The sequence below is a fragment of the Semicossyphus pulcher genome, unplaced genomic scaffold (genome assembly GCF_022749685.1).
Source record: "Semicossyphus pulcher isolate SPU_LCO1_2020_fin unplaced genomic scaffold, fSemPul1.0.p SCAF_15, whole genome shotgun sequence".
NCBI classification, from domain to species: domain Eukaryota; kingdom Metazoa; phylum Chordata; class Actinopteri; order Labriformes; family Labridae; genus Semicossyphus; species Semicossyphus pulcher.
The window spans coordinates 4129665-4140790 of NW_027211659.1; the positions used below are offsets into that span (position 1 = coordinate 4129665).

General features: G+C 39.5%; 1 protein-coding gene across 3 annotated transcripts in view; it reads right to left on the reverse strand.

Moving 5' to 3' along the window:
* neb (nebulin) overlaps positions 1-7049 on the reverse strand; it is a 68424-nt gene extending 61375 nt beyond the window's left edge. For all 3 annotated transcript variants that reach the window (XM_069662925.1, XM_069662923.1, XM_069662924.1), the window contains exons 1-6: positions 6989-7049; positions 6173-6274; positions 5748-5840; positions 1906-1962; positions 470-577; positions 208-315 (exon numbers count right to left, since the gene is read on the reverse strand). In XM_069662925.1, coding sequence (XP_069519026.1) covers positions 208-315; positions 470-577; positions 1906-1962; positions 5748-5819 — 345 coding nt within the window. In that variant the 5' untranslated portion in view covers positions 5820-5840; positions 6173-6274; positions 6989-7049. The remainder of the gene's footprint in view (positions 1-207; positions 316-469; positions 578-1905; positions 1963-5747; positions 5841-6172; positions 6275-6988) is intronic.
* Positions 7050-11126: the final 4077 nt, after the last annotated feature.

An 11126-nucleotide genomic window follows, 5' to 3' on the forward strand; every position in this document is an offset into this window, starting at 1 on the left:
TCATACTCATGTTTTTACACCTTTATTTCCTCCAGACAAACAAATCAAAATGGATCAGTTCAGCCTCTCTGCTTCACATTCATATTGCCACTCTCAATCTATTACTGGCATATGGGTTAAAGAGAACAATCTTCCATTCCTAGAACATCTCAGCCTTAAACCTTATTCACACGTGATGAGCGAATAAGGCAGAGTCATCGGTGGTACCTCGCTAAGCTGCTCCTGGGCCTTCCTGATGCGAATCAACTCAGGGGTATCAGAGATGAATCCTGGAGCCTTTCCTCTGGACAGGTCGTAAGCTTGCCGGTACTTGTTCTGTTACAAAGAGAGATCGTTGAATTAAATACAACAGACATGATTAAACGGCAATGACTGAAAATATAATGTCTGATGGCTTAAAATCACAAAGAGTCAGTGGATAGCACTTAAAGAGATAATACGCATTTCAAAATGCGAACTTGTTGCTTACATGGCTGAACTGCTCCAGCATCTTCTGGCTGTGGGCCAGGTACGGAGTCATGAACTTGGAAGTATCCACCTTGACCTTCTTCCTGACTTTCCTGGTAGGCAAGCCAGTCTGGTGAGGAGGAAGACAAAGGGAAATACAATTAACCACTGGACCATTTAAAGGGCCTACATTGCTTGATTAGAGGACACATATTGCCCACAAAGTAAAACTACACCAACTTACAGACGGGTTGTCATAAAAGACAAGGAGATTGATTCAATGACACTTAAAGAACAGGTTTTTTGCAACTCTATAGCAAATTTGTTGATTAAATATTGATCAAATCAAATTTATATTGACTTTTTGTGAGTTGGCAGTATACCTTTAACGGGGAATCTACACCAACACTGTCGCGTCAGACGAACGTGCGCGTGAATAGGGGTGGCAGTGACGCCAAAAAGTGTGCAGCCTGCTGGAAACTGTAGAAGAAGACAACTTTGCAACCGACTTGTAAACCTTTCCTAATTGTGCATAAATTCTGTGTTTATGTTGGATGTAGAAGTCAAAAGAGAATGAATTAATAGGCTTGTTATACCCAGATCTTAAGGAAATGTATATCTATCAATAACTTCAATAGGAAACTGAAATTGAAGTTGGCCAAAATGAAGAGATCACATGGTTTAACATGGATTCCTTGGTTGTGGGCATGTATTTACATATCAGTCAATGGCTTTCTACGCTTCACTGACGCGCAGCAGCGAGGAAAAATAAACAGCAGGAGCAGCAGAAAATGACTCATGTATTACGCTTGCCTCCCGCGCAGCATACGCTGCTGGTGGAGATTGCAGCATTGAATAACATTGGAGCGGTTCTGTCCCTACATACGTGTGTCAAAACTTTGTTGCCAGTGTAGATTCCCCGTCACTCTTATAACTCACCTTCAGTGATTAAAGTGATTCAAGACTTAAACAGATATAAATAAATCAGTAAAATACTTTACAAGGACCTGGAAGTAAGAATAATGGCAGGATATATGTGCTAAAATTATACTAAATAAAGGGCGACTGAAGGACAAACAAAACCAAGTAAAGGGGAAACTGAATATACAGTTACACACAGTTGCTATATGAGCATCTTGCCCTGCATGCAATGCCAAGCTCAGCAGCACATATAAAGACATAAGGGTTGCAATATTTCAACTGTTTTGACTTAAAGCCACAGGGAACTAAATTACAAGAAGCACATTACTGCATAAAAAGCAGCCATTTATTTTTGAAAGTCACATTAAAATGCAGGATTTAACAATAAATGTATTTTAAATGGCTGCAAAGGGCTTTAATGCTCATGCAGATTTTTAGCAATGTTGCTAACTTTAAAGGCTTCAACATAAAAACCTAACGAGAATGAAACTAGGCCCGTAATGAAATATATATCCTTGGGAAGGGGGGGTGCATTACCTGATCGAACTGACTCTTTTGCTCAGTGACAGTCGACGTTGTACTCTGCTCAACATACTACAAATATAGGAAACACTCTGGGGTTTCAAAACTGCCAGAACAGGTTATGGGAGAAACAGCACAATATTCTTCAGGGATTGAGGGTGATTTTTCCACAGCTCTGGTGCTCATCAACAACGGACACTTCCAGCAATACAATCTCAGCTGCCCTTAAACTATCAATCAACTGCATTAAAGCAGAGAGCGCTGTCATCATGTTTCTTTGTCCTGACCTGTAATAAACGGATTCCTCTGTCGCTGAAATAAAGGTAAAAGCCCTCAGAGTGAATGAACTGTAATTGTGTCTGCAGTCTAATTAAGCCTGTATTCTACAGAGGAAAGAGACACATTAATATCCTCTCTATGCGAGGCAGACCGCTTTTAACTCTGTGACCGAGTCTATAATCACCAGACGCTCACATGGCAATAATTCTATTCTGACTTTGTCATTTCACAGGCTATTGTTTCTGCTATCAGTTGCTACAGCAGACAGCAGTATACAGAGTGTTTAGACAGCTTTATAATCGTCATGTCTGTTCACACACAGCTCTCACTGGCTTAAAGGAACAACAACACAAATAACTATATTTTTCTGATTTATCTCTTTACTTATATCTAGCCATGCAGATAGTTTTTGGCTTATTATAAAAAAAATGGAGACCTCTGTTGCAAAGTTTTCTGCCTCCACTCAGATTAAGTGAAGGAGAATTTAACTTAATTTTGCTTCACTTCTGAATGATATGTCTTGGCTACCGGCTCCTGGGTACCAGAAAAGACCTATTTTTGCTGGCCTTACTGCGGCCAAGAAACTGGTTGCTATGAGGTGGAAACAAGCTTTCGATGAGCAACTGGATGTTATTTACTTGGAGCTCTCCACTGCTCGCGTGATTGGAGTTAAGGAGTCCAATATTGGTTTCTGGGTGTCGGTAGCTGAAACATTAAAAGAAAGAATCTAGCCATCCTACCTAGGTTTGAATTGGAGATCCCTGGGGTGGGGGGAGGGAGTGAGGTTTTAATTTAATTATTATTTTTAATAATTATTTTAATGTTCTTGCCCTTGGTTTTGTCCTACTGTAATTTTGCATTTATTTATTTTTTGTCTGTTCATGTCTGTGATTTGTGTCATATTGGTCATTATTGCACATTGTCTTTATTAAAATTTTAAAATAGAGAATGAAATTTAATTTGTGGCATTGCTTTGAAGAGTGCCATTTAAAAATTCAACATCGGGCTGTGCCCTCAAGTTTTACACCAGTTCTGAATCAGGTGGAAAAGATGGATGCCTCGGACGTCTCAAATATATAGATATAACCACTCCTCCCTTTTTATTTATTTTTTAAATGTTATTTATCTCTAAGTTTATTTCTGTACATTTTTTGCATTTTGTTGTTTTTGTTTTAGTGTTTTTTTTGTTACGCTTTGAGATGTTATATGGAACATTTGTAATGGTTAAGGTTAGAGTTAAATTAGGGATGGGATCTGGGTAAAACCTGCAATCTCTCAAACTGTATTTCAAATAGTTTTTTGAAAATTTCAAAAAGTAATAAAAAAAAGCATCCAACATCCATTCTAAGAGCTTTCTTAGGAACTAGGAGTTTTTTCCGTGGATTATCTGGAATAACAATTATGCTGTTTTTAGTGAGAGATACCTGTTGATTTGTCAAAGCTCTTGGCACCCAAAATAAAATCCCCTTCACCTCTTTTATATTGGAATAAAGGCAGAAATCTCACAAGATAAATACACATAAATCTGGTTTTAAAATGAAACATTTCTGCATGGTTAGATGCCCCTGAAGTAAGAGAGAAAGCTTTTAAGTGGGAGGGAAGCATCTATTTAACTAGAAGTACCTCAGAGTACAGTAACAGCCAGCTATCCCACATTTAACATACTGTTCCATGAATAGCCGGTCTAACTTACAGCCTGCCACAATTACACTTCCCTCTACTTAACAGTGAACATTTACAGCTGCATAAGCTTGAAGTGGAAGCTACCCAATAGACCTTCAAATGTACCTGAAATCTAAGAATAACCAGAGCTGAGGGAAAGAACATCTCAATCGTTTTTATCAACATTTGTAAGAGGCTTCAATATCCAAATCTATCAGACAGGAGAGAACCATAGGTGTGGACCAGGGTGTTTTTTTACATCCCTACAAAGCAATGTAGAAACAACTCCAGCCTTCACACAGTTTTTCCATGCATCCTCCTCTCCTAAGCAAATTTCTATCGCTGTGACGTCAACACGCTCCGGGCTATCCGTGTGATTTACAGCACAGTAGCTCGTCTCATTTGCCCCCCTCTCTCACTTTCTCTCCCTGCACTCCATCTCTCTGCCAATGTGCCGTAGATGTCCACTTCTAAATTTGTCTGAATGCCAGACGGAGAACTCTACACTCCTCCCCCTAATGACCTGAGGAGTTCGGTAATTTTTTAAGTTAATTTGAAGAAAACACCCGTGATTGTTGTGAGTTATGAAGTAGATCACTATCACGTAAAAGTTCCAAATAACTGCTCTTATTTTGAAATTATTCTAGTCCAAAACCTTAACTGTATGTATATTTTCCTACTGTATATGACCTGAACAGCACTATGTTTCTCCCCATTCTGTAGATTAAATATGAAGCCGTCTTACTTTCATCAAAACAATTCAGCTTTTCTCCACAGTGCAGATGAAAGTGTAAGTGAAATCAGAGTGTATGAAGTTTGTGAGTGTTCATCTGTTCTGCCTCCCAAATGACTTACATCTTTGCAAAGACGGTAAATCCATTTGAAGCAGTTGATATGTTATATGGGAGATGAATGGTGAAATAACAACTAAAAGTTGGGTTTGAGGACGTCATACTGTGACAACCATTCAACCCCCCCTATAAGATATCAGCAATATTAATTAGGGACAAATACAAGGCTTGCTTTAATTCTATTTCACCAGGAAATAAGGAATTAAGCTGTTAGCCTTCTGCTTTCACTCTTCCATTGGACACTGACGGGGAGCAATACAGTAATTCAGACAGAATATGTTGTCATAAAAACATCCTGAAATCTTAAGGAATCACTTAATCTGATAACAAGTATGACTGGAAATTGGTGATGAACATGAAGTCCTAGAATGGCACTGAAAAGTAACTTCAAGAAACATGCACAGCCCTAAATTACATGTAATCCAATCTTCACACTATGAATGCTGCAGAGGAAGGACACCATCATGGGATGGGTAACATTACAGCATTGCAAATTGTGTGCATTGATAGGATAGATATGTTGGAGAGAGCTGATGCACTGCTACAAAAGTACAGTAAGATGATTTAAAGTCATCTTCAGGAATAAATTATTGCCCTTCTGGTAGATGTGTAATGATTACATCATCATTTTATTAAGGTTGTGTGGCTGTCTGCCAAAAGGCAAAGCCTCTAGTAAAGGCATCTGGACAATAGAACATTTTCAAGATAAAACATTTACATCATCTGTTTGGAATTGTTTTGAGTTATAGGTGGCTGTTGAGGGAAATCCAGGACTTAAAACCCATCAGAAGGTGTCCGTCTGAAACAGGATCCACCAGCAGACATGGACGACTGGTTCCCTGAACTGCTGACTGGAGGGGGTCATTAACTTAACTATTCATAGGCCCCTGCCACAGGACCTGCAGACCGGGTAGGTAACCTCGATCTACTGGATCCAATGAAATCCTAAGTCACTTATGTATAATCATATTTAAGCTTTAAACAATGAAAACTAACAAAAATAGTGATAAAAGAAAATTGTCTAATTATTTGATTAATGCACACAGTGAGTAGGCATCCACTTACCTCCTGCACAACCTCCTCCTCCTCCTCCTCAAATTCCTCATATTCCTCATATTCCTCCACAACTTCCGTCATTTTGGGACGGGTTTAGAGGGTCTACACAAAACACAGATCACATTTTCAGACATTCATCATCAAGAAATTTGGCCTCATGAGCTACAAAGGATATCTAATAGAGGAAGATCACATCATAAACATGTAGTAGACTTAATTTAAATGTTCTACTAGTTGTACTAAATCATAACAACAGCAAACACTGAGGCTAAGACCAAAGAATAAAGAACAACTACAGGAGGGACATTTTAGGATGCTGGCAGCCGTGCACTGTTGAACCCAATTACCCTGTACAAAAATAGGAATAATAAACAACATATGACAGAAAAATAAAACAATAACATAATCATATTTCACTTAAATGCATGCCATACCAGTCAACGATTGATGCAGTATTTCCTGATTGTAAGGAAGCCTCACTTGTCATCCACTACGGTCTCAAACTGATAGTCCAACTTTCTGATTTTCCCCCAATCCTGAACAAAACAATCACAATATGTAACAAACTGTGCAACAAGTGCAAATCAATTACAAAGGGAGAAATTCAGATTAGGGGAGGTGACACGGAGTGCATTAAAACAGGCCTTGGCCACCCCTCCTCCCTCACTTGCCACAACACAGTTCAAAGACCTGTGCCTCCCAGCTGAAGGTTGGCGACAGCTGCCCAACAGTGCTTCAGCTATTTGACATGTAAGCTAATGCCACAGCCTGATTGGTTGACTCTGTTTAGCAAACGGAGATGCAATGCCTTCTGAGGCTGCAGGTTAAATATAGGATGGCATACTAACTCCCTTTTTTTAGCACTTGATTGCCCACTCTTTAAAATAAAACATACTTTTTCTGTAAAAAGAATAAGAAATGGGTTTAACAGTTGAGATGGAAGCATAAAAATAGGCCGAAAGGTGCTGAGATTATGGAAAGGAGACCGAATGGCCAGACTGTTGCTGAAATTTAAGATACATCCAAAGGTAGGGCTGGTTTGGTCTTGCTTGGGTCTTGCAGTTCTGGACTGTTTCATTACTCCATCAAGGTGCAGCAGAGCCTCCACACTCCTTATTCCTCAATCAGCAGTCCTCACGGATCCATTTGGCAGCAGTGGAAAGAAATTATGGAAGTCCAAGCAGATGGAAAGCCATGCAGGGTGAAGAAAATATGGATATTGGTGCTTTTTCTCCCTTTTTTTCTCTTACCGGTAATAATAAAGTTAAAGGGTCTCCCAAGCCGCCAATGCCTCCCCAGCTTCCCTCCAGAGAAACGCTGGGTGACAGCACACAGCTGCAATTTCTACCCAGGTTATCATGTGGCCGACACAGCCAATCACAGGCCACTCCTCTCAGGTTTCAAAATCTAAATATACCTAAGTGATCCTCACAGAAAAGAGCACCTGTTGAGGCTAATGCATCAGCGGTACAGTTATGAGGAAGGCAGCAGGGCACTGGTGGAGTGGGGGGTCTCGAGAAAATAAGAGTAAACCCCAACTACAACAGAGCCATCCTGCATGCGTGTAGTTGTTGTGACGTTGATAAATGCAACAGTCGTTTGGGATAGGTTTGGAAAAGGTCACACACGGGTTAAGATACGAGTATGATCCAAGTGAGGGAAGTCTAGCTGAAGGCCTGGCAGAGCTGCGAGTGCCAGATCTGTTGGGGTCATCTGTTAGCTGACCCTGAGCTTGCGAGGGCCTGTCAGGAATCAGGTCAAAATCAAACTGAGAGCCTGCGAGACAGAAAATAAGAAACAAACACATGCCCTAAATATGTGCATCAAGATACTGGTTGTGGTTGTTAAACATAACTGTATCTGTTTCATTGTGCCCCTTAGATTAGGAACAAAGCCTGTAAACGTATTATGAGTCACCCTGCATAAGCCCTGACATTTGCTTTGGTATGAAGGTTGAGGACATCTGACATGATACTTGTTAGACCAATGAGGGCAGAAGCACTAATACACTAATACTGTGGAAACATCTGTAGCTTAGCTTAGCTTAGCTTCACAGTGGTTATGACTATCACATTTAGCCTAATTCCCTTCATGTTAAAGCTCCCGTGAGGAGTTTTTCGCTGGTAATGAAACGGACTGAAATTAATTCTGATGCCTCTTTATGACCTTTAAAAGCAAACCAGACCATCAGCAACAAGATTGATTAATTCTGTATAGTTATGTTGAAGGCCTGAAACTGCTGGCGCGGGTTAGGAGTCAGACAAAGCGATTAGTTCACGCTGCCTTTTCCAGGGCAAACAGTTAAAGTGAGTGATGCATAGGACTGTTAAAAGTAATTAGGATGCGATTTTTTTGTTTAAAACCACCACTTAAGCATGCACAGGACAAAATCAGCAAAGACGTAAGAGGTACAGCTTTGTCCACAGGGGGCGCCAAAATCGACACAAATCAAAAGTTCCTCACAGGAGCTTTAACAAAAGCTTTAAATAGCTAACTCCAGATTAAGTCCTACTGTATATATCTTCACTTCCTGTTATAAAATAGACGAGAAAATTTCATTCAATATCTCACCTGACGTACGCCTAAAAAAGACAGCACCTTATTTTTGACACAACCAGAGAGCATAAAAACAGACAGCGCATTAGTAGTATTTTTAGATAACATACACCATACAGTTGAGCCAATTAATGGGCCGCATTTTAGAGCCAAATTGTATCAACTCTAAATTATGGTAATGGTGACAAAGAATTAAATATCCACTGTATTTACATTTTCTGTCCTCAAATGATGTGCCTCTATCTCTCTGGTATGTCATATCTTTGCTCTCACTCTTAACGCCAGGAGCAGGGTGCTGCCCTGGGACCCAGATGGACAGCAGCAGCTGACTCTCTCTCTCTCTCTCTCTCTCTCTCTCTCTCTGGAGAGTGGCAATGGCCCTCCGTTCTGTGATGCACTGGATCACTTGCCGCTTGGGGCCTCATTAGCAACGTCGCTACAGTCTTCTTTTAATCTGCAAAACTGAAAAGTAGTGATGTTTTAAAGGGATAACGCAAATAAAAAATATGATTTAAAGAGGAATGGTGTTATTGCAGTTCACTGAACTTTATCAAGACAGAGACAGGCAATATGTTTCGGCCATTAAGGTTTCATTTCCGTTTCCATCCAAAAAAATTACGGAGGGGAATTTCATTTTCCTAGAGGCAGCAGCATGGGAAAAAATTCGAAAATAATCACATTCCTCCAGAAACTCCAGATTATATCGACCTCACTATAAACTGTTTCATGCAAGAAAAGTCCTGTCATGGCTTATTGTTCAGTGGATTGGCCTGAGTTTAAAAAGACAGAAAATGTAATCTTACAACGCCACAAATTAAATTGCATTTAGCTCGACTGCATTGAAGGATATCCCGAACGATTTTCTGTGGTTTGGTAGCTAAAAAGGACTTTCCAGGCTATGTAAACATTTGGTGCGTTACACTTCAACTTCAAACGGGGTCTCACACTCTTTTAATGATTCTAGCAGTCCAAAGAATGACTTCCCAAAGCCAAGGACACCCAGGGAGGGGGAAGGGGGGCTACATGATGCTTAGTCACTGGAAAAATTGACGGATGACCGGTGAAACCAGAACACAACAGCTGCAGGACAGACAACCAAAACATAAACACTGCCAACAGTCAATCCTAGCACATCAACACCAAGGGATGAAAACAATCAATTCTAGTGAGGTAAAGGGGCCTAAAAAGAAACCAGTCATAACGTGACTTTGCAAGAACAGGATCGCTTGCCGTCTACAAACAGGCAGATTTCCAGACGAAGACGAACATCTGCCCTGACCTTTGACGCTCTATAAGCAGCAAGTGATGTCTTAGGTTAGTTTATCTTTTAAATATGAGGTGAAATTATTAATAAAAACAACTGATCATAACTTATGTTATCAATTCTGGACTAGATTTGCTAAATTGCGTCAACTTTTGGCAGACTTTCATTGTTCTAAACATAAGGTAGACCTGTGCAAACAGTAGATCGGTCAACTACACAGTGATATCTTTTGGGTGATTATAGTGTCTGACACCATCGCTAGCACATTACTCAAAATAAGCACACAGGTCTTCAGCATTGAAATGCAGATTGGGGGCAAATGGATACAAAATGTCCAACAATTTTTTTACTGTGTGTTGACATGTTATTGACTTGGTATTATCTGGGTTTGATTTACCTGCTGCCATACCTTGATTGTTTTTGTACTTTATTGGAAAGCAATTATTGATGTTTACTAAATTGCCTATTTATTTTATAATACATTTTTTTAGCATTTTTAATTTTTGCCTGTGTACTTTCTCCTGATATGTGCTATTTATAAAAAGTCCTGTTAATCATAATAACAACAAAGCATTACCAAAAAACATTTAGACTGATAGCAATTCACAGATCATGGGACGATCCCAGCAGCAGCTAAACCAACAACTCCAGTTTGATGTTGTTTCAATCAATATAACACATAAAGACAGAATTCACTATTGTGCAAGCTGTAGGAACAAAGAAATAATGGACATATACCGCATTCTTAAACGCGTGTATCAATGAATTGAGAAAGAATGTGATATGAGGCAGAGGAAAGAGTTTATAAAAGTTCACTTTCTGTAACTTTCTGTTGCTTTTGTGTTCCCTCTGTCATTGGCAGAGCGTGAGCATTGTGCACTTGGCATTAATTGATTATTATCCACTGTTTTCAATTTTATTAATGGTCATTTTTATGAGCTAAAAGACACTTTACTTCTTCGAATCACCCTTTTTTCATTACAGCAATAGTATGAAAATACTAAGCATACCTGTGTCATCATATAATTGTAGTTTCTACACTAAAGATGACAAAGTTCATGGTTGGCTGTTTAAAGAAACTTTCTAATAGCAACATTACTGTGACATGAGATCATAGGAGACAACTGATTAGGACTCATACCTATAAAATAATAAAGGCAGCAGCAACACCACAAATAAGGTGAATACTTCGTTTGTTTTGTCTTGTCAATACTTTCAACTTCATATTTTTGACAGTCTTACCATCCAGCCCTTCCTATTTTGCTTATTTTATTCTTTTCTAACCCACTCACTGTTTTCTGCTCACATTTTGGACCTGACCTCTCCTCTTCGTCTTTCCTCCCTGACGTCTTACTCTCTGGCTCTCCCCTCTCTACTCCTGTGGCTGCTCATCATGCTCCCTGAAAAGCATCAGGGAACATGAGCTCAAGTGACACACTCTGCCCCCTAAAGGACTAACAAAAGAACAACTCAAAAACGTTTTATAGGTGGAACTATACCTGGAGTAAATTAAATCACACAATCTGGTGAGTCACCTTAAAAAAAAACTCATTTATGACACGCTGAAA